General features: G+C 56.7%; 2 protein-coding genes across 3 annotated transcripts; both read left to right on the top strand.

The window, feature by feature from the left end:
- The first annotated feature begins 5,576 nt into the window (after positions 1-5,576).
- Positions 5,577-12,684, top strand: P2RY6 (pyrimidinergic receptor P2Y6). 2 transcript variants are annotated; one of them, XM_042895017.1, is made up of 2 exons: positions 5,577-5,611; positions 10,553-12,684. In XM_042895017.1, exon 2 carries the CDS (start codon positions 10,585-10,587, stop codon positions 11,563-11,565), a length of 981 nt encoding a protein of 326 aa, XP_042750951.1. In that variant the 5' UTR covers positions 5,577-5,611; positions 10,553-10,584; the 3' UTR covers positions 11,566-12,684. The 2 variants fall into 2 exon arrangements, with proteins under 2 accessions (XP_042750951.1, XP_042750950.1); XM_042895016.1 differs by having other exon boundaries at positions 5,581-5,652.
- A 2,314-nt stretch (positions 12,685-14,998) lies between these two features.
- On the top strand, positions 14,999-18,328 carry LOC122194097 (rho guanine nucleotide exchange factor 17-like). The gene has a single exon (XM_042895015.1). It carries the CDS (start codon positions 14,999-15,001, stop codon positions 17,816-17,818), a length of 2,820 nt encoding a protein of 939 aa, XP_042750949.1. The 3' UTR covers positions 17,819-18,328.
- The last annotated feature ends 4,914 nt before the right edge of the window (positions 18,329-23,242 follow it).

Genomic DNA, 23,242 nt, shown 5'->3' with positions numbered 1-23,242 from the left:
ATGCGCCGTCGGCGATGCTCCGTTCTGGCTCCCAAAATAAAACCAACATCCGCTTCGGTTCCCTTGGTGGTTTCTGGGCTCCTCCACTGCATGCTTTGCCAAGGCGTCCCTTAGGATCCAAGGCTGAGTCAACAGTGCAGATTGCTTTTAATTGGAGGTAAAAAAAAGATATCAGTGAAGGGATTAGCATCCATCCACTAATTGCACGGGCTGAAAATGGCCTGAAAATTGCATCCATCTGGATGGGGGAGTTGAACCGTGGTTCTGAGTCCGTGGTGAACTCATCGCATGCAACATCCACAGTCACTATTTTGAGCGTTAAAAGTGGAGTGCAGCTTCTGTGGGGATGTGGGGAATGGCTCTGCTTTGGGATCCCAGGGAGGGATGCAGGGCTGGGAGCATCACTCTGAGCCATCTACTGGGAGCTGGGTGGTCCTGTCTGTCAGGGATGCAGGAGAGAGGAGTCCTTGCCAAACGCCCTGGCAAAGAGAAACACAGAGTATTAAATTTTTTACTGTGTAAATTAATTGCTCTTGGCCTGTTGCATTTTAAACCTTTCTGTTGTGAATATTCCTCTGGAATTTGGGCATCTTAGCTGCATGGGTTGACCATAGGAGTCAGGGGCTCCTGCTCCTTTCTCATTGTCAGAGATGGGATTGGTGAACACTAATTAGGCCGTGGCTTGGGAAACGAGCTCAGCCCATCTGGCTGCCCCTACACTAAGCCCAGTAGACCCAGACACTGGGTGACCACAAGGTGTTCCTCCAGCTGGTACATGTCTGGTTGATGGTGATGGGCCATGGTCACAGAACCCATTGCGGTGGGCCATAAATGAAATACCTGTTCCCAACCTTAAAATAGCTAGTGGTTCCCCAGAAATGTGCACGGAGAGGAACAGTGCTTCTTCTGCATGGTGGCTTCCCACCTCCATCAACGCTTCCAACCTTTGACCCCGCATGGAATCGTTGCCTGAAGAGAACTCTCCAGCTGGGGACCTGCCTGTGGCCTAATGGACAAAGCAAACAAGCCATCGAGGAAACAGCCACAAGCGGAGGGGAAGTTATTTTAAATCCTTCCCGGATGGGAAATAGCAGCAGTACCTGCAGGTCGTGTGTGCTTTGACCTCCTGCCCCCTCCCTGGGGACACCAGAACCCAGGTGGCTCCAAAATGAATTCCAACCGTGGAAAACTCCACCAAAGGACCCCACGTACCCCGGGTGCTGGGGTTTGTTGGCTGCAGAGGTTCATACATCCACGTATGGATCCACATCTCCACCTCCAAGTGTGAAAACCAGAGGCACCGATGCCAGATCAGCTCCTTTAGGACTTCTGGACAAATGGAAGAGAGGAGAGGAAGTGACCCTGTGTCTCCAAGGCATGTCCTGGTGTGCTTGCACAAGGAAAGGAAGCCAGCAGAGATGCAGTCATTAATCACCCGCGTGCTCAGCTCTCCCTTCCTCCTCCCCCATTGATATCCGCAGGGCTGGAGGAAGACAGGCTGGAGAGGAAAAAGGGCTGAAGCACACTTCTTGAGAAATGCTGAGGCATAGTGGTGTCACGTACTTGTAGGTCAGGTCCCACTTGGAGCCAAACCAAGGGTTTTTTTTTGTCTGAATTCCCAGCAAAGGCGTGATTTCCTGGCTGAACGGGTGCTGAAGGCTGCAGCAGGAGCCCATCTTTCCAGTGAGGACTGGGGACCGGAGCCCCAAAAACAGGACACATCTGGCAGTGGGGTTGGAGGTTTGGCTGAGCGCTGTGGGAAGGTTTTCTTCTGCTTGGTCCTGGGCAGCAGTCCAACCACAGTAAGGGTTGGTTCAGCAATGGGACACTGTCAGAGTGGGGTTCAAGAGAGGCCAGGGGATGGGGCCATGAGCACTGATGGAGCTGTGGGTCTCTGTGCTTTGCAAGGAGTGGGACCAGACGGCCTTTAGGGGCCCTTCTGTCTCCAACCACCCTCTGGTTCTACGATTCTATGATTCAAGGGGTGAGACCACCTCCACCAAGCCACCTTCTCTGCCAAAAAAATGGCATCTGGGACTTCACGCTGCCCAACTGCAGGCTGCTCTCGCTGTGGTAGCAGGTGTCTGTGTGTCTGCAAGGGAAAATTGCTGGAAAATGGTTAAAACAGAGAGAAAGAAGAAATCAAACTTCATTAGCAAGCAGGAGCAGGTCTGCCACCTGGCAGGCTGGCGGTGTCAGGAGAAGGACACAAGGAATTGGCGTCATTTCCACTTGAAACAGCTTCTAGGAATTAGATTTCTCACGCAAGTTGTCTGCAGTTGGGTGAGCGGGGGGGAACCAGAGGGGGAGCAGCTGGATGGGGTGGCAGAGCTGGATGGAGGCACAGGTGGAGTGGGACACAGGGATGAGGGCACAGCTGGATGCACACAGCCAGTTGGGGGCATGGGTGGATGGGGACAGCTGGACGGCAGCACAGCTGGATTCGGACACAAAAGGATGGGGGAACAGTTGGATTCAGGCACAGGAAGATGGGAAAACAGCTGGAAGGCAATGCATCTGGATGGGAGGGCAGCTGGGTGGGGGCACAGCTGGGTGGGGGCACAGCTGGATGGGGGCACAGCTGAATGAGGGCACGGTTTGATAGGGTCACAGCTGGATGGGGCACAGCTGGATGGGGGCAGCTCAACTGCAAAACAGTGGGATGGGGCTGCTATCTGGATGGGTGCACAGCTGGATGAGTGCACAGCCAGCTGCTGTGGGGAGGACACAGCATGGAGGGGACATCCAAGGAGAGGCAACCCAAGGAGACTTCTCCTGCCCACAGCAGCTCTCCTGGATGCACAAGCACCCAAAGCCAGGCAAGAAAAGCAGCTGGCAGCGACGCAGCTTGCCTGCAAGCATTGTAAATGCAATTACTGGCAGCACGCAGATGGAGGGCAGGAACCAGGCAGCCAGAAGGTCTCGTGAGGCCAAGCCCAGCCACTGCACCAGGCCTTTGTGCCAAAGATTAATTCAATTGGTTAGCAACAAGCAAAGATGAGCCCAACAGCGCAGCTGTTTGCTTTCCCCAATTTCTCCTCCCAGAGAGCTTCCCCTCCCTTCTGCCTGCGTGAAAAGAGAGTGATCACACTCCCGTTTCTCTCCTTACAGCCCCAAAATGTGGGGGGGGGTGAGGGGTGGAGGAAGAGCGTTGTCCCTTTGCCAAGGGGACGTGCAGTGCTCTCCAAATCCGTCCCGTCTGCCCGTGTGCTGGTAGTCACAAAATGACATCTCCAGGAGGAAATTTCTTCTCATGACCCAAAACGCAGCCAGAAGCTTCGCATAACTTGTTGACTCTCTTCCAAATTAGCCAGGAACCCTCTGGTTTTGCGAGAAGAATTAGAAGAAATCCTTGCAGGCGCGTGCTCTGCCAATAGCTCACCTGACCGAGCAGCTGAAATCAGGGCGAAAAAGCCAACATTCAGTTCTGAAAACAGCAGATTTTTGTGTCTCTCTTTTATCCCAGGTGCCACAGGGCCGGGTTGGATGGGGCAGAGGGGTGAGGTTGGTGAGCAGCCAGGAGCAGCTGCTTCTCAGTGTTTGTCTCTCCTCACCCTATTTACGGTGTCCCCGCCGCCAGGCTCACCTTGGGGACCTGCAAGGACATCGGCGAGGCGGTGACATCTGCGCTTCCCCAGCTCACATTCAGCTCCATAGACAGAGGTGGGACACGTGCTGCCACCAGCAGCTCATCACAGAGGTGAGTTGTGTCCCTTCTCATCCCCATCTCCCCCAGCAGCGCGGTGGCACGAGGGGAAAGCCCTGCTTTTCTGCAGAATGCTGCCAGGCGTGTTTGCACAAGGCGTGTTTGCTGCTCCGCTCCGCAGGCAGACACTTTTTCTCCCCCCAATTTCCTGCTCCCCGCAGCAGCTGGGAGTTTCACCGGGGCACTGAGCCATCTCCCCACCCCATCCCCACCTGCCTGGGCAGCCCCAGGACCGGGGTGATGGCTCCAGCCCGGCTGTGGCTGCACATCTCCACTGTTTCCCCTGCCAGAAGTGATCTCCCTGCAGCGCTGCAGTGCCAGGATCGATGAGAGCCCGCCTTGTCCGTGCCCATACAGGCGCCAGTGGGATGCAGGCACCTCGCCCTGTCTCCCCATCCCCTATCCCACAGCCAGGCCCACACCCCAAACCCTTCATCACAATGAGGCGATGCTGGGGTGCACCCAGCATTGTGCTCCATCGTCACTTCCCCCCATTAAAACAGGACCCCATTAGAAGGAGAAAAACAATAATTTCAGAGGGCCAAGCAGAGCGAGCGCAGGATCCCATGGAAAGGAAGGGCTGAGCCTAGCATCCCAAGCAAGATTTGTATCCTCAGGCTCTTTCTGGATCGGTTCTTTCATACCTACGCCGTCCCCTGGGCTCCTTTCCTTATTGCATTTTAATGGCCCTGCTCAGGAAGTGCAGCAGCTCTATGGGTTGGTTAATGAGTAGCGAAGGCACCGACCCCTCTGCCCTGCTGCAGCTGGAGCAATCCAGATGTTGGCTGGTGCAATCCAGCTGTGAGCAGAGGCAGAAACTTACCCATCCTCTTCCCCATCCTGGAAACCCTGGTTTGGGGGGGAGGGGGTGTGTGTGGGGGGGGGAATTGGCAGCATCTCAATGCCCCATTCAATCCAGATATTTGCAAGGTGGGAATGATGACCCCTTCTCCAGCTGTGCCACTCCATCCAGCTGTGCCTCTCCATCCAGCTGTGCAACGCCATCCAGCTGTGCCCCAGCTCCAGATTTGCCCCTTTGCAGTTCTAAAAACCCTTCCCAGCTGGGCCAATGCCATCTGCTGTGACATCTCCACCCAGCTGTGCCACCCACATCCAGATGTGCTCTTGCCCAGCTGTGCCCCCACCCAGATGTTCTTCCTTATCCAGCTCTACCCCATCCAGCTATGACTTTCATCCAGCTGTTCCCCTACCCAGATGATCCCCCTCAGTTATGCCCCCCCCAGCTGTGTCCCCTGCAGCTCTGCCATCCTAATCCAGCTGTGCCCCCCAGTCCTACTCTCTCCATCCATCTGTGTTGCCACCCAGCTGTGCCCCCTCCAATTTTGCCCTCCCAATCCAGCTGTGCCCTCCCGATCCCACTCTACCCTCCTCCAGCCATCCCAGAGAACCCAGCTGTGCCATCCCACCCCCTCCGCACACCCATCCAGCTGCGCCATCCCAATCAGTTGTGCCATCCCGGTCCAGCTGTGCCCCCTCCATCGTTGCCACCCCAATCCCACTACGTGCCACCCAGATGCATCCCCTATCGTACCGTACCCCCATCCAGACGTGTCCCCCTCCAGCTGTGCCCTCCCCATCCAGCTGTGCCATCCCAATCCAAATGCACCACCCCCTTCCCCGTGTCCTCATCCAGCTGTGCCCTCCCCATCCAGCTGTTCCATTCTATTCCCTATGTGCCACCCCATTCCTTGCCTCCCCACCCAGCCGTGCTCTCCCCATCCAGCTGTGCCCCCTCCCCACTCTCCACCCCTTCCCCACCCCACAGGTGCCCGGGCCGGGCGGGGCGGAGGGGGGCGGCCCCCAGGGCGGATCGGGGCGGGCGGACAGCGGAGGGGCGGCCCCAGATTGCGATCGCTGCTTCGTTCCCGGCGCATCCCCGCTCCGGTAAGCGTGGAATCGAACCGAACCGAACCGAGCCGGGCCAGGTGAGGCCGGGATGAGGCAGGCAGAACTGGGAGGGGTCGGGTTGAACAACAGGATCGGATCCGGTCTAAACCGGGGTAGGATCCAAGCAGACTGTGTCACACCGACCCGGGTAGGATGGGGCTGAACGGGGCGGGATGGGATCGGGGTGCGGATCGAGCCGTGGGGTGACATTGAGCAAACACCCAGCCCCATTGGGGCCGTGCCTGTGGTGGGTTGGAGTCCTGGGCAGCCCAAGTGAGGGAGTTGAGGTTAAGGAATGGGCTCAAGGCTCCTCGGGGGACTTGGTGGGGGTCCCACGCCCATGAGGTGGCACAGCCCAGAGCTGCCCATCACATCTGTCGCCTATAGGGAGCGAGTCGGGGCTCCCCAGCTGTGCCCTACACCCTAAGCTGGGAGCTGGAGGTGTTTTCCTAATGGGATCTGGCTGTGTGGGGACATTGGTGACAGTGAGGGGAACATGTATACGTATTTACATACATGCAGGGATGCAGGTATATGTGAACAGAGGGGTGTGTGCACACAGACGTGTGTCCAGGAGCTTAAATTTCTGGGTGTCTATGCATAAAGGTGCCTTGCTCAGGAAAGGTGTAGACCAGTATAGGTGTGCACAGAGATACATTCCAGTGTACAGGCACAGAGATCCATACAGTTGTGCATGGAGATGTGTTTGCAGAGATAGGCACAGAGGTTTGCGTGTGTTTGGAGATGCATTTTCATCTATAGGTAGAGAGTAATGTATATACATTGCATGCGTGTGGGTCCGTGTGCTTACAGAGCCACGTCTGTGTTTGTTTGGATTTGTAGAGAGGTATATCCATGTGCAAAGGGGTGTATACATGCAAGGAGGTATAGATCTGCTTGTATACATATGCTTGTCTGTGAATGTTTACGCACATGGGTGAACAGATGGGTCCAGATGTGGGATTGTGGGTCTCTGGTGCATACGTGAGTCTGTGAGTAAATAACTCAGGGTTTGCACAAACCCCTCCATGGCTGGAGGCTGCCAGCTGAGCCCTGGCAGCTCAGTGCAGGAGTGCCCCTATCCCCTTTGCCACCATCCCGCTGCATGGAGGAAAGCACCTCCGTGGCGTCCCAAAAGGTGACGTGGGGACGGGTTGTTTTGCAGAGCAGGCAGGCAGCCCCGAGCTATGTGTTTTCCCCTTCTCACATCTCTCCAACCTGCTTTGCCTAATCTCTGCCCCCGCAGTGCAGGTTTGCTGGGTTTCCTGCGAGCGCATTTCGTGCATGGGAGGAACTTTGTGCCCGTGAGCCCATGGACTGGGTTTGTTTTATTGCTGGGGCACAAAACCGTACAGGAGATGCCCATAGAGTGACAGAGGCTCGCACTCCACTATGCTGCACGTCCTGTATCACCCTCCTCGATGCCCCTCGTCTCCAGGCTTTGATAAATGGAGGTTTCCCCATCTTACCCGTGGAGGGCTGCAGATCTGCTGAGCTGCAGATTTCACTTCCACCGTGGTGCAGAACCAGAAACCATCCCAACAGCCTCCAACTTCTCCTTCCTATCTTTCCCTTATCTCCTCCCATGCAGTGATAAATCCCACGGCACCCAGCACAGCTCAACATAGGGCAGCCCTTTCCCCACTTGGAGCCCTAATTTTCCCATGGGTTATACCCTGTGCCCATCACTGTGACATCAAAGACTATTGATGTCCTTGTGACCAATTTTTTGGCTGCTTTTTTTAAGGACAGGAGTGTTCCACCACCAGCCATGCTCATAACCTTGAGCACGTAGCCCTGCACCCTACAAGGGACGTTTTTTTCATGGGAATTCTTCCTGGAGATCTAACAGCCATTTCCATGGATCAACACAGGAAGAACAAACCCCAAACCAACGTTCCATCCTCCCATTGACCCACTGACCATTGTCCCATCACCCATTGATCCGTTGATCCATCGGCCCATTATTCCATTGGTCCATCACCCCATCAGGCCATTGACCCATTGTCCCATTATCCCACTGTCCCATTGACCCATTGACCCGTTATCCCATTGTCCCATCACCCCATCAGGCCACTGACCCATTTCCCCATTGTCCCATTTCCCCATTGTCCCATTGTCCCATTGTCCCACTGACCTGTTGACCCATTTTCCTATTGACTCGTTGGCCCACTGGACTGCGCCATCAGCCTGGAGCATGGATCAGCGCTGTGCCAATGGGTTTCACTTGGATCTGTGGCCTATTTTTGCAAAAGCAATGAGTTGCTTGAAAGGAGCAAGAGGGAACATCTGATTCTTCGATTCGTCTACACGAGGCAAATTTAGAACACGAAACACACTCAGCTGCAGCAGTGTCCTCATGCCAAGCTTGGACAAAGCTCCCTGCTCTGGAAGGGAGGTGAAACAATGCAGTAATTGCATTAGGATGGAGAAATATGCACATATTCAGTGCTGTAACTATTTATTTTAGCAGCCTTGCAGGTGGCCCGGGGCACCCATGGGTGTTTGAGTCGTGGTGTCACTGCTGTCACATTCCCAGATCTCTTTCTGGGCTGATCCCGGTGGCACATTCTCAGATATCACTTGGTGCCTGCATTTTTGTGTTTTGGGGTCTGGGGGACGCTGTGCCCACCCTGGCATGCAGTGCCACACAGCCACACGCCATGCAGTGCTGTGTCCACGCTGCCACTTGGTTTCTGTTCCGCATTTGGTGCTTGGCTGCCACGTCAGAGTGGAAGGGGAAGTGATGCTACAGATGCACCCAGGACCTGGAGCGAGTCCAGGGCCCAGTGCCTCCAGCACCCTGAGCACCTCAGCAGGTAGGAGGTGCTCTGGGCTCCCCAAGCCCACCCCCTTCCTTTTGCAGGCCATTTCCCATGGTGGTGATCCCCTGGGTAAGGCCTGACTGGGGATCCCTGGGGAGGGCACAGGTGTGGGGTACCCCAGCGCTATGCCCCACACTCTACCTCAACTCTACACTGAGGCTTGGGGCAGGGGTGAGGGCATGGGGGATTCAGCGTGTTTCTCCGGGGTGGCTGTTGGAGGTGGCTGGGGCTGGGCAGTGGGTGCCATGGGGCACCGTGGGGCGTTGGGGGGTCAGAGGTGCCAGGTGAGACCTAGGCAAAGTGATGTGGCCAGGGTTGGGCAGGGGGATGGTTGCTGCCTTTTGTTGTGCTTTATTTCCTCCTTTCACTTGTCGGGTTGCAACCCTCTCCCCCAGCAGAGCCAGCTGCGGTTGCACCTTCTGTCCTGGGGACATCTTCCCATTCCCTTTTCTTCCTCATCCCCATCGTTCTTTACTCAGAGAGTGGTGAGGTGCTGGAACAGCTGCCCAGAGAGGCTGTGATGCCCCGTCCATCCCTGGAGGTGTTCAAGGCCAGGTTGGATGGGGCCCTGGGCAGCCTGGGCTGCTATGAAATGGAGAGGTTGGTGGCCCTGCATTGGTGGGGGGTTGGAGCTTCGTGATCCTTGAGCTCCCTTCCAACCCAAACCATTCTGTGATTCTGTGATTCCCCTACAGAAAGCCTCTCCCCAGTGCCCAGAGCTCAGAGGGATGGGTTCCAAACAAAACCTTCCACCACCAATCGGCCACCACTCTCAGTTGCTGGATGAAAGCGCCCACAAAACACCTCTGTGTCCCACTGCAGGAGGCACTGCTTGCTGCTTCCCAACCGGGTGACTCTGCCATGGGACTTTGGCACCCCCTGCAGAGGAGCAGGGACGTGGGCTGAGCTCACTGCATTGCTAATGGCCATGCTGCAATTTCCTCTGCGTCAGCTCTTCCTGCCCAGCAAAGTGCCAGCACCGCAGGGTGGTGATGAAGGCCACTGCAGTGCCCCAAAGGCCATCACCCATCCACCCAACAGACCCCAAATTCCATCATTCGATAGAACAAGAGGGAACAGCCTCCAATTGTGCCAGAGGAGGGTCAGCTTGGATGCTGGGGAAAATTTATTCTGTCAAGGAGTGGTGATGCAGTGGTACAGTTGCCCAGGGAGTGATGGATGAAAAGCTCAACGTGAGCCAGCAGTGTGTTCTTGCAGCTCAGAAAACAAATGATATCCTGGGCTCCATCAGCAGAGGGGTGGCCAGCAGGGACAGGGAGGTGATTGTCCCTCTCTGCTCTGCTCTTGTGAGGCCCCATCTGCAGCACTGCGTCCAGGGCTGGAGCCCCCAGCACAAGAAAGACAGGGAGCTGTTGGAGAGGGTCCAGAGGAGCCACAAAGATGAGCAGAGGGCTGCAGCACCTCCCTACAAAGACAGGCTGAGGGAGCTGGGCTTGTTCAGCATGGAGAAGAGAAGCTGCGGGGTGACCTCAGTGCAGCCTGCAGTGCCTCAAGGGAGCCTGCAGACAGGAGGGGAGTCAGCTCTGTGAAAGGGGAGATGGCAGCAGGACAAGGGGAAATGGTTTGGAGTTGAGGGAGGGCAGCTGGAGGTTGGATGTCAGGGGGAAGTTGTTTAGAGAGAGAGTGGTGAGGTGCTGGAACAGCTGCCCAGAGAGGCTGTGATGCCCCTGTGATCCCTGGAGGTGTTCAAGGCCAGGTTGGATGGGGCCCTGGGCAGCCTGGGCTGCTGTGAGATGGGGAGGTTGGTGGCCCTGCATTGGTGGGGGGTTGGAGCTTCGTGATCCTTGAGGTCCCTTCTAACCCAAACCATCCTGTGATTCTGTGATCCCTGGGGATGTTCAGAACAGTGGGGGTGTGGCATTAAGGTTGTGGTCAGTGGGAGCAGTGGAGATGGGCTAGGGTTGGGCTTGGAAATCCTAGAGGTCTTTTCCAACCTCAGTGATTCTGTGATTCTGTGATTCTGTGATTCTATGATCTGTGTTGCCTTGGGATGGTGGCAGATGAGGCTATGGGACTGCACATGCCAGTGCAGGTCCATCCTGAGTGCATCATACACGGCCAAGCCACTGACTGCCCCATTTGTCGTTCACAGGCACTTCACCCAGTGAAGAGGGGACCATCAGCATGGCCAACTTCACAGCTGGGAGGAACTCGTGCACCTTCCATGAGGAATTCAAGCAGGTCCTGCTGCCCCTGGTCTACTCAGTGGTGTTCCTACTGGGGCTGCCACTCAACGCCGTTGTCATTGGGCAGATCTGGCTGGCCCGCAAGGCGTTGACCCGCACCACCATCTACATGCTGAACCTGGCCACAGCCGACCTGCTCTACGTCTGCTCCCTCCCTCTCCTCATCTACAACTACACCCAGAAGGATTACTGGCCCTTCGGGGACTTCACCTGCAAATTTGTCCGCTTCCAGTTCTACACCAACCTGCACGGCAGCATCCTCTTCCTCACCTGCATCAGCGTCCAGCGCTACATGGGGATCTGCCACCCCTTGGCCTCGTGGCACAAAAAGAAGGGAAAGAAGCTGACGTGGCTGGTGTGTGCTGCAGTGTGGTTCATCGTCATCGCCCAGTGCCTGCCCACCTTCGTCTTCGCCTCCACCGGCACGCAGAGGAATCGCACTGTCTGCTATGACCTGAGCCCTCCGGACCGCTCCGCATCCTACTTCCCCTACGGCATCACGTTGACCATCACCGGCTTCCTGCTGCCCTTTGCAGCCATCCTGGCCTGCTACTGCAGCATGGCCCGCATCCTGTGCCAGAAAGATGAGCTGATCGGCTTGGCGGTGCACAAGAAGAAGGACAAGGCCGTGCGCATGATCATCATCGTCGTCATCGTCTTCTCCATCAGCTTCTTCCCCTTCCACCTCACCAAGACCATCTACCTGATCGTCCGCTCCTCACCCACCTTGCCCTGCCCGACCCTGCAGGCTTTTGCCATTGCCTACAAGTGCACGCGGCCCTTCGCCAGCATGAACAGCGTCCTCGACCCCATCCTCTTCTACTTCACCCAACGCAAGTTTCGTGAGAGCACCCGCTATCTCCTGGACAAGATGAGCTCCAAGTGGCGGCACGACCACTGCATCACCTACGGCTCCTAGGTGGACGAGGCCACCTCGGTGTCACCGGGGGCTGGGCATGGAGCAATTTGAGTTGAAGCTGCATGGTGAGGAGATGGGGGATGCGCCCAGAGAGCTGTGAGTGCCCAATCCCTGGAGCTGTTCGAGACCAGGCTGGATGGGGCTCTGGGCCCTCATGGATTGGAAATAGATGATCTTAGAGGTCTCTTCCAACCCAAGCCATTCTATCATTCTACCATCTCCAGACTGACTTCCATCCCGTCTCCAGCCCACAGCAGTGTGGAGATCATCCCAGCACAGAGCCCACGTGGTGTCTGTTGGCTCTCACCAATTACACAATGCCATCCTGGTTTTAGCTGCTTTGTGCCAAGTTTTGGTGGAGGCTGAGGCACCAACACAGAAAATGTCACCAGTGGGGCCAGTGTTCAAAGCTTCTCCTCATCTTATGGGCCTGTACCATCCCTGGGAAGGATTTTTGGGGGGCTGGGAAATGTGGCTCTGTGTTTTTCCCCAGTGAAACTGTGGAGCAGTTCAGGGGTCCCAAATACCAATAGAACTTCCATGTCTCCAGGAGAGGAAAAGTTCAACGTCACGGACATTTCAGTGGTAACTCTGGCATATCCAAAAATGGGACTGGACCAACAAGAGATGTGGGCCCAGTGGTGCAAGAGAGCACCACTAGGAGCTGGGAAGGGGGAATGAGGGGAACTGGGACACCAATGCCACAATTCCCACCCAGGCGATGGCCACGGGCTGATAGGCACATGCCAGCATCACTGTCCTTGGACTCTCAGCATCCTCTGCCACCCCTGTCTCCCAGAGCCCCACATCTGATGTGCATTCTGCAGGGCAACAGTGCTGAGCCAGTGAATCAAAGCACTGTGGTTTGCATGGGACATCATCCAGAGGAGGCTGAGCCATCGCCACCAGGACGCTGGGCACTGTGGATGTACCTCTCACTGCTTTGATGTCTTTAACATCCAGGATGACGTATAGAATAAACCTGCCCTCCTTTTTCCTGTATGTACCCAACAATGTACAGGTGCCATATGTACCCATATATACATCAGCCAAGCAGAGGAAGGTCGTAGCACTGCTCAGATACGCTCCACTCAAAATACACCTCGAATATCCACACCACGTTACGTGTGTGCCTATATGTGTGTCGATCTGTGGGTGCCGTGTACCTCACAGGTGTTGGTGTGCAACAGTCACATCTAAGTCAATCGAAGCCATTTGCTTTCAATCTCAGCAATTAGCAGCCCTCTAGACTGGATGCTTGTGCAAAGCCACCCGGCCAAGCTCCCCAGTTAATCCCAATGCACTGCATCTTGAGCTCTTCCTTCTCTTTGCCAAAGCAAGGGGGAAGAGTTGGGACAGGGTGCGTTTGGTTGGGATGCAGGAGGCAATGGAAGAGGCAGAGGTGGATTTGGGGTGGATGTGAAGTGGACTTGGGTGACTTTGGGAGGCCTTGGGTGGGACTTGGGGTGGACTTTGAGTGGTCTTGGAGTGGACTTGAGGTAGACTTGAGGTGGCCTTGAGGTGGACTTTGAATGGCCTTGAGGTGGACTTGGGGTGGATTTGAGGTGGATTTGGGGTGGACTTTGATGGATTTGAGGTGGTCTTTGGGTTCCCCTTGCTTGTAGCCAATGAAATCTCTTCCAATGCGTTTTTGGGGTCTCCCATCCCCACAAGGCCGCATGATGCATTAATACGGGTGGTTGGAGGGGACGCAGCTGTCCCCAGGTTTCCCCCAGACAAAGCAGAGGAGGGCGTTGCGCTCACGTTCGGCCACACCACGCGGACCCAGGAGAGGGCGCAACGTCTTCAGGTTTGGAAAGGGCGAAAATAAATAAATAAAAAAAAAATTAAAAGAAAAAAATCTCCGAATTTCGGAGAGTGCACAAAATCTTTTGGGTTTTGGAGAGGACGTCAGATTTTGGGGTTTGGGGGAATGTGTGCGCAGGGGAGTGGAGGGATGCAGGAAGCACCCCGAGACCCTGCGCCAAGTGGACGTAGGGCTGACTATGGAAAGTTGGGCAAAACGATGCCAAGGGAAGTCCAAAAAAGGCAAAACTGGACAGATTCTGTATTTCCCCAGGAGCTCAGATGCCCCCAGGATACCTTTGTGGGGTGTGCAAGCAGACAGCAACCTCCGCTCAGTGCCTAGGAGAGAGATTTGGGGTCTCTGTGATTTGGGGACTCTGTGGGGACGCTGCAGGTTTGGGGCAGGGTCACTGCATACACCACAAAGAGGTGTGGGAGGTGCAAGTGCCAACCCTGTGTGTGTGCTCAGGAGCTCAGCTGATGGGCTTCTGGTCTGCCCAGCCTTAGGGTCTGATGGCTCCTTCTCAGATCCATGGTGTGGATGTGGTGGTGGTGGCGGTGTTACCCTGTAAAGCCACCAGGCCCAGAGGCTGAGGTGATTGGCACAGCAACTCCTGGGGGGATGGGATGGAAGGGGGACACTTGGAGACGTGTCTCCTTCACTTGCAGCCCAAGGAGCAGCTCCTGCAGCACCGAAAGCAGAAGAAACACAAAGCTTTTCCCTAAACCACATCCCAAATGCCAGGGGACAGCGTGGGAACACCCAGCCCCGGGGGCAGAGGGGCAGGAAGAAAGGGAGAGTTGGGACAGAACCCCCCCGGGGCTCAGGGCTCTACTGGGGGCACTTGGAAAGTTTCTGTGCCCCTGTGACAGAGAAAGCAGAGTCCTTTCCGTGGTGCCACAGCAGAGCAAATCGAGGTTATCCCATTCATTTTCGTTTCCTCCGCGATAAACCCTTGGGAGATGGAGATCAGTGCCTGCAAGCACGGAGCGCTGGCAGCGTTTGGAGGCTTGAAAAGCCACGAGAACATCGTTAAGCAGAGCAGAGCGCTGCCGGGGCTCGTGGAAGGGGGGGGGGGGCCCAAGGCGGGAGGAGGGGGGGGGGGGGGGGGGAGGGGGGGGGCGGGGAGGAAAAGGGTCTCTGCCTTCAGCCCCGACTTTTAACCTCCTGATGGGGTTTTCCTCGCAGAAAGAACAAAAACAAAAAAAGTTGAGAGAAATGGAGAGGGAGGAAAAGATGGGGAGGGAGGGAGGAGGGATGCGGGGGGTGATCGCTCGGCCTGCTCTCCTTCTGCCGTTGCCAAAAAAAAAAAGAGAAGGGGAGAAAAAAAAAGGACAATCCGCAGCCCTGCAACCATCCCCCTCTGCAGGAGGAAACCACGCCTCTCGGGGAAAGTTTATTTGAATGCAACAAATAAAAAAGAAGGGGGTGAGGGAAAAAGAAAAAAAAAAAAAAAAAAAGAGGGAGGGAGGGAGGAAAAAAAGCTGGAAAAAAAAAAGAGAGAGAGAGAGAGAGAAAACAAAGCGGGAGGGATGAAGGCCGGCGGCGGCCCGGAGGAGGAGCGCGGCCGGGCGGTGCCGGGGGGCAGCGGGGGGCGGGCGGAGGCGGCCCCGGGGGGGGCACACAATGGCGGAGGGGGGCAGCGGCCGGGGGGCATTGCAGGGCCGAATGCTGCCCGCCTCCTCCCCGCCTTCCTCCTCCTCCTCCTTCTCGTTCCCGGCTAGGAAAGTTTCGCCGCCGCCGAACGCCGAATCGCCGGGTCGGGCGTTCCGCAGCCTGGCCCCATCGGTTCGTCAGCTTTCCCTTCGCTTCGCCGAGCCGGAGCCAGCACCGGGCCCGGCCCATGCCGGGACGCCGCCGCCGCCGCCGCCTCCTCCTCCTCCTCCTCTTCCTCCTCCTCTACCGCCTCGGGGGCCGGCGCTGAGCGCGGAGCCGCCGCGCTGGCCCAGCGTCCCGGCGATGCGCAAACTCTTCGGAGAGAACGGACGGCGCTCCCCGGGATGCGGAGCCGGGAGCGGCTCCGGACGGGCATCGCAGCCCCCTCCGCCTCCGCCCCGCAGCCGCGTCCCGCACCCCGCGCTGCGCGCTGCCCGCGGAGCTCCGCCGGGGCCCGGCCCGCATTCCTGGCATAGCTCGACCCACCCTCCTCCTCCTCCTCCTTCCTCCTCTTCTTCTTCCTCCTCGTCCCGCAGCCTGGAGGAGCCGCGTCGGGGTGCGGAAGGAGAAGGGCGAAGCGCTCAACGTTTGGCCGAGAGGGACGGAGAGGTGCCGGGCAAAGCGGGCGGCAGGCAGCCGCTGGCCCCCGCCGGTCCCGTGGTTGCCCGCGTGGCCAAGGTGAACCTCCTGCCCTTCGGCAGCCCCGCCGGGAGCCGCTACGCCAGCAGTGAGACGCTGAAGGAAGAGGAGCAGCCAGCGGGCTGCTGGGCGTTGCACGGAGGACGCCGATCGCCCGCTTTGGGGCCGAACGATGGGTTGGCGTGGGGGCAGCCCCAAATCCGAGCCCGGCCCAAGCTGCCTTCGGGCATGGCCAAGGTGAGGGCGGATTTGGGGAGCGATGCTCTACAGCCGGTGGGAGACCGCGCTGAGCACCGCAAGTCTTTATCCAACCCTGACATCGCCACCGAGACTTTGACGCTGCTCAGCTTCCTCAAGTCGGACCTGTCGGAGCTGAAGGTGAAGAAAAAAGGGGTGAGGATCGGCGAGGCCGCAGCCTACGACGTCCCCGCATCCAACCTTCGGACCCGTGGCTCCGCTCAGCCCTCCGGCCGCTGGGCGCCGGGCGAACGGCCCACGCTGAAGGACCTGACGGCCACGTTGCGCCGCGCCAAGTCCTTCACCTGCTCAGACAAGTCGGGGACGAGGCGGCTCTTCCTGCAGAGCGCCATGAAGCAGAGCTCCTCCGAGCTCCTCCTGGCCTCTGCTGGCAGCCACGACGGTGGGAGGATGGGGGATGATGAGGACGCGCTGCCCGTGGTCATCCAGGATCAGTACATCCAGGAGGCCAGGCAGGTCTTTGAGAAGATCAGCAGGATGGGCTCCCAGCAGGACTATGGCTTGGCGGCCGAGCAGAAGGACAGCGGAGGTGTGGATGGAGCTGAGGAGGTGGCAGCGATGGTGGGGATGGACGTGGCCCTTCGGGGGCAGCCAGTGGGCACGCAGTGTTTGAAGAAGGTGGAGTTGGAGGAGAATGTCTCTTGCAGGAAGTCTGTGGAGGAGCTGCTGGGTCACGAGTCAAGCGTGACGGACGAGGGTATTGTCACTGAGCCAGAGCCAGGGCCCACTGGGGTGGTCTTGGGGGACCTACGCGAGACCTGGCAGCTGCATGACAACAGTGTCACTGCCACCGAGCCACCTCCAACCCCCGCTCCGGCTGCAGAGGATGCTCTGGCCTGCAAGGCCCAAGCGCCGTCAGAGACCCCGAGCACACCCAGCAGCTTGCGGCGCCGGCGGAAATTCCCCTCGGTGGGCATCAATGGGGTGGAGAGTGGCATCGGGGAGGGTCCCGGTGAGCCCTACCGCTCCCTGAGTGACCCCATGCCCCACCGGCGTTGTCCGGTGACGGAGGACGCGAAGAATTTCTCCGTTGACAGCAACCTGTTGGGTTCATTGAGCGCCAAGGGCGGCATCCCGCAGCCCTCGGCCATCGCGTTGGCCGGGCACGCGGGCAGCGCAGGCAGCGACCTGTCGCTCTGCAGCGACGGGCTGCGAGATTACAGCAGCCTCATCCAGACCATCGTCAGCCAGCCCGGCGCCATGGATAAAGTCATCGATGAGAAGGGCAACGGGAAAACCATCAAGAAGAAATCTCTGAGCGATCCCAGCCGCCGCGGAGAGCTGCCGGCGGGTGCCTTTGAGGGACCCGGCGAGGCCATCAGTGAGCTGGAGGGCAGCATCCCCCCATCCAGCAGCGAGCCCATCCTTTCGGAGCAGAGAGCTGTCCCTGCCTGTCCCCAGGGTGTTGGACACGGCTACGGCTTTGACCCCAAGCTGGCCGAGGTGCTGTCACCACGCGGCGCCCGCCGGAGCTCCAAGAAGCGCAGCGGCCGCGTGTCCCACCAGGAGAACCAGGTGGTGCCCGCCACCATGGCCAGAGCCCGCCCGGCCACCAAGCACGTGCGGCACACCAGCGAGCCTGCCACCTTCGTCCCCATCACGGTCCCCGAGCCGCATGCTGGCCACCATGCCCAGCACCCCACTTTGGAGGCCGCCCGTCCCCCCGTCAAATCCTTCCCTGCCCTACAGCCGCCATCACTGGAGGATGTCACCAAGCGTTACATGCTGGCCCTCAACTCCAGTGACACGTCCCCCAGCCCTGGGGATGGGTCCCGCTCCTCGCCTGTGACACCCACCGCCCCTGAGCCCGCCAGGTGCCCCCGGCAGCCTGACCCCAAGAGCAAGCCCCAGGTGGTAAGTGCCCACTGTGCCCAGAATTCCGCCGTTCGATGACATGCGGGATGTTTTGTGTCCCCTCTCCACTGCGTGTCTCTCTTTGGGACCAAAGTTTTCTCGTTGACATGGGGAAATGCCTGTGGGATGGCCAAGAGTTGGGTCTGGCCCTTCCTGGAGAGATGTTGGTCCTGGAGTGGACAGGTTTTTGGAACAGCTCCCCAAGCAGGTGATTTTGGGGTGGAAACCAAGTGATCTCTGGGTCAAACAGCACCAAAAGGCCACATCTCCCAGCAGTGCTCTATAGGGTCCCCGTAAACGAGTGTGCTCTTGGCCAGCAGTGGGTGATTTTGTGCCTGAAATGCTGAGTCAAAAGCTGCATTTTTGCCTTGGCAGAGGGCTTAAGCTGCCTTTTTCATTGGTATTTCTGCCGTTCTGCCCCATTGAGCAAACCAGTGCTTTCCACCCAAAAAATGCCTTGCAATTGCTCTGCATGGGAACGTGCTGAGCACAGCTTTTTCCCCTAAAACTCTGCAACTTGAGGCTCACTGGTGGCTGGAGCTGAATTAATGTTCATTTTTAAAGATGAGGGGAAAAACTGGGGGAAAAGGTGATTGTGCATGCTGTAATATAAAAGTTTAACCCTGTTTATTAGGGGCTCTAAGGTACGGATTTTTGCACTTGGGAGTGTGGATAGGGGACGCACAAAGCTGCTAGAAAAGTGATGCCATACTTGCAAGCGCTGCCACCTCCTACACCCATTGGGCTTTTAATAACTCAGCACGAGTCCCCGTGGGCTGAAATCCCCACATGGCGCCGGGCCGAAGCCCAGAAATACTTGAGCCCCATTTGGGTGGCGATTTATTGCAGGGAGAGGATGGGCTGTGCAACTTCTTGCAAAGCCTGCAGCAGCCAAGGAAGTGCCCAGGCAGCACAACCCTTGCTGGCCAGGATGAGATGCAAAGTGAGGATATTTTCCCAAGAGTGTGTGTGAATATAACAAAATTCTTCTTTTTTTTCCCCCCCATTTTCCTCTCTGAACATCCCCGGAATGCTTGGGTTCCTACTGGGTTGTGCTGAAGTGTTCTTTCAGTTCCCGCTGGGTTTTGTTGGAGTGTCCTTGGGGTTCTTGTTGAAGGTTCCTTTGGGTTTCCATTGGGTTGTGTTGGAATTTCCTTTGGGTTCCCACTGGGTTGTGTTGAAGTTCCCTTTGGATTCCTGCTGGATCGTGCTGGAGTGTCCTTTGGATTCGCACTGGGTTTTATTGGAGCTCCCTCTGGATTCCCATTTCCTTGGGGTTCCCATTGTTTTTTTTGTTTGTCCTTTGGGTGCCCACTGGGTTGTATTGCAGTTCTCTCTGGGTTCCCATTGGGTTTTGTTGGAGTTCCCTTTGGACTCCCTTTGGAGTTTCCTTTGGGTTCCCATTCGGTTTTATTGGAGTTCCTTTTGGATTCCCACTGGGTTTTACTGGAATGTCCTTTGGATTCCTGTTGGGCTTTATTGGATTTCCCTCTGGGTTCCCATTGGGTTTTGTGAGGGTTTCCTAGGGATTCCCACTGGGTTTTGTTGGCACGGCCTTGGGGTTCCTACTGGGTTTTGTTAGAGTTCCCATTGTGTTCCCACTGGATTTTGTTGGAGATCTCTTCGAATGCCCTTTGAAGTTTCTTTTAGGTTCCCACTGGGTTTTGCTGGAGTTCCCTTTGGGTTCCCACTGGGTTTTGTTGGAGCAAAACACACTGGGACCTGTGTTGTCCCAGTGTCACATGTACCCCAATGGCACACTCCAGGGCTGCAATAAGGGACAGGGACTCCCCCTCTTTGCTTGGGAGGGACCTTAAAGATCATCCGGTTCCAACATTACCCCAGCATCTTCGTGGCAAATCCAAAGGGTCATGCCGGAGTTGGAGGGCTCTCCATAGCCCCCCAGGTATAGGGGGCAGCAGGACCCCCACCCAGGGACACAGGATTTGCTGAACCTGCAGCCATCCCATGAACTCATCCGTGCTCCTGCATCGGGTTGGAGCTGCAGCGCCGCCTTTGATCCATGCCCTTGGGCGAGGGTGGCTGCCTTACTGTTATCAGCACCCATTTTCTGCTCAATCCACCTCTTTCCCCGTGCTCTGCGCTCACCAATTCGCCCCCCCCCCCCCCCTGTCCCAACGATTGCAAAGGACAGCAGAAATCCTCCTTGCTGAGTTCCCAGCACCCATGGTCAGGTGGGTGCTGGGTGCTGCGGCACGTCCCACCCCGCAGATGGGTGCGGGTGGCGGCAGGTTGGGTTCTTTTCCCAGCCCCAGGCTGCAGGAATAGCAGCAAACAGCTGCGACGTGCCCTGCTTTCTGCGTGGTTGTTTGCACGAAATAATTTATGGATCATGTTGGTGCCGATTTGGTTGACGCCTCCGGGATGGTTGGAAGGGAAGAGGAGATGGAGGGGAGAGGCTAATGGCATTGCCATGGCACTGATGGGAGACAGGACCCCAGCACTGTGCCCTTTGGGAATTGGTTGGGGTGAGTTTGGCTGTGTTTTTTGGTACAGACCGAGCGCTCACCTCCCCGTGATGCATCTATGGGGCAAGGGTCTGGTCCATAATAATTGTTGGGGACTAATTATTTGCAAGAGACCTCATGATCATGGGGTGAGAAGTGCTGTTGGAGCACCAAGTTGCAGTTCCCAACCAGGAGCATCCAGGCCAACCTGGGACTCATTTGGAGCAGATTCTACCCCAGCCAACCCATCAGTTGCTGGCAACTGGGAGCCCAGTTTGGCCCAGCATCGCCTTGAGGCCGTGGGACCAGTGGTGCTCACCTTGTTCGAACCCGGCACCGCAGGGGCGAATTTTGCCTTTTAAGGCCAACGCTGCGGCCGTATCTTTGAATCTCCCTCCTGCCTCCGAGACTCTTTGAGCTGCAAAGAACTTAAAGCAGCGTTTTATTTCCCTTTGATTTATTAGAGGGCAGCGCTGGGATGTTTTATTTCAGATGGCACCGACCGTGGCCGGGGGGGGGGGGGGGGAGGGGGAACCACGTTGCTTTTGTTGTAGGGCGCAGCGCTGAGGGCTGGATGTAACTTGGGACCTACGGGGAAGAAATCACCCTCATCTTCCATTTATTTTGTCTTGGTTTCTCCCCCCTCGGTTGCTCCTCTGCTCCATTCCGTTGTCATTCCTCCATGGGGGCTTTTGCTCTTCCAAAATGGTCATCTGCGTCACGGCGTCCGTCCGTCCTTCTGTCTGTCTCTGGGAAGTAATGAAGGGGTCTGGTGTTTTCACAGCGCTCTTCCCCAGGGACATGTCCCTCCTTTCTCAGCCCTGCCTCATCCCATTGCATTAGGAGCTGCCTTTCATTCACCCAGCACTGCTGTCCAAGCGCCGTTTGAGCCCAAACTGCAATCCCTGCGGCGTCCATGGGAGGTGAGGACTCCAGCTCCACCATTCCCAGCACCACCAAGGATTTGCTTTCATGCTTTGCATTTTTTTCCCAAATTTATTTGGCGTGCACGGAGCTCAGAGCTCCAAAATCCCAAGAAAAACACAGTGCCCAAATCCATCCGGCTGCTCCCAGCATGGTAGAACCCAACCCTGCCCCAAGGATCCCCCATTTTCTCACTGCCCTTGGTGCCTGCTGGGCTGCGTGTGCTGGCGGGTGGCTGCAACGTGCTGTTCTGTAACTGTTTGTCCTGGGCTCCTTCCAGCAGTTCTCTATGGGGCTGGGGAATCCCTGGTGCCGGAGAGCTTCAAACCCGTGCACTGGGTTTTTATTTTTGCCCGTGCATCCTGCAGCAAAACCCTTCTGCAGAGCAGAGCCTGCAGGGAGAAGCAACACTTTGGAGGCAGAAAGATTTAAAAAAGTGCATCACAAAAATAAGGAAAAATGAGGTTTCCTGGCAGCAGCATCCCAAAAGCAGATGGGATGGGGGCACACGTGCTTCCTTGGGGGGGGGTGGAAGATCAGGTAAGCTTGCTGCCACGTGCTGTTTGTTGACTTAGTAGCAGTCGGACCCAATGGGAAAATATTGACTTAAACGCAGCACCTCGTGGGATCAGACGTGTCATGGGAACACAGCCTTCCCCCACCTGGTGCTGCCCAGAAGGGACACATGAGAAAAGCTCTCCTAGCATGGAAGGAGGAGGAAAAAATGGGGTTGCAGAGGGGGATGCGTGGCTGTGCCGGGGTTTTGGCGGGACTGGGACCTGTTGTCCTTTGTCCTCATGCCACCCCTCTGCTCCCTTCTCACCCATCTCCATAGGAACCACGTTCTGGGCCATGGTTGGGAGTTTTCTCTTTTTTTTGCTGTTACTGCAGATCTATAATTACATGGCTGGGGCGGGGAAATCTCAGCTTTTCTCCCCCAGGCGATATTTTGGGTGCGCTGCTTTCGGGTTCTGCCTGTGCCATCAGGCACGGCCCGTGGGGACACCAGCTCTGGAAGGGGACATCAGCTCACCCTGCACCCTAACAGAGGGGAGAGCACCAATGTGGGGCTTTGGGGAAGCACACTCCAGCAGGGGTGATGGATGGCTGTTGCTTATTATCACCTCTGGGTACGGATGTTGGGCGGGTTGGTGATGCGGGGCAGCAGCCACCCCTGTGCCAATGGGGGTATAGGCTCAGGATCTGGCCCTGGAGAGAGAAGGTTGGCACTGGGCTGGCCAGATTCATGGGGATGTTTTACGCATGCAGGAGTGCACGGGGAGATGCAGGAGGGAGGGCTGCATGCAAACACATGGCTGAGCTTTACACAAGGACTGCTCTGCAATTCTGGGCAGCCTGCCTGCACCCTGCCTGCATGGAGCTTCAGGCCTGGGCTTTTCCATGTAAAATCCCACAAAGCCAAAGCATTTTGTTGGCTCCTCCAGCTCTTTTCCAAGCAGTCATCACCTGCCTTCAAAGCTCTTGTTTGGGGAACGTGCCTCAGTCCATGAGTTTCCAATCTGTTGCTGCAGGGGATGTAACAGGTTGGCAGCTCTGAGATTTGCACGTGCATCGTTGATACCCACCAACCAAACTCAGCAGAGACTCAGAGGTTCTTAGGTCTTATTTCTGCAGTGATGTTGGTGTCCAGCAGACTCTTAGCACATCCTTAGTGCCTTGTGTCCTGTCTGCAGGGAGACTTCCTTTCTTCCTCCCTTCTTTTTTTCCTTCCCTCCACGCACACACGCACCCATCCTCATATATCTCCATCCACCTGTCTCCATTCATCTCCATGCACCCATCCATCCATCCATCTCTAACCACTCATCTCTATCCATCCATCCATCTCCATCTTTCCACCTCCATCCTCTCCATCCATCCTTCTGTCTATTCATCTCCATCTACCTTTCTCCATCCATCTCCAGCTAGGCAGCCAGCCACCTTTCTCCATCCCTCCACACTTCCCCATCCATCCATCTATCCATCTATCCATCTATCCATCATCCATCCACCCACCCGCCCATCCATCCATCCATCCATCCATCCATCCATCCATCCATCCCTCCATCCA

The sequence above is a fragment of the Lagopus leucura genome, unplaced genomic scaffold (assembly GCF_019238085.1).
Source record: "Lagopus leucura isolate 7727_CA_CO unplaced genomic scaffold, USGS_WTPT01 177-7_obj-0_obj, whole genome shotgun sequence".
Lineage (NCBI taxonomy): Eukaryota > Metazoa > Chordata > Aves > Galliformes > Phasianidae > Lagopus > Lagopus leucura.
The sequence above is the reverse complement of the archived record's forward strand: the minus strand, read 5'-3'. Positions and strand labels throughout refer to the sequence as shown.

Excerpts from the sequence above, each read along its gene's own strand:
- P2RY6 (XM_042895017.1), top strand. The coding sequence starts at position 10,585 with ATGGCCAACTTCACAGCTGGGAGGAACTCGTGCACCTTCCATGAGGAA.
- LOC122194097 (XM_042895015.1), top strand. The coding sequence starts at position 14,999 with ATGGCGGAGGGGGGCAGCGGCCGGGGGGCATTGCAGGGCCGAATGCTG.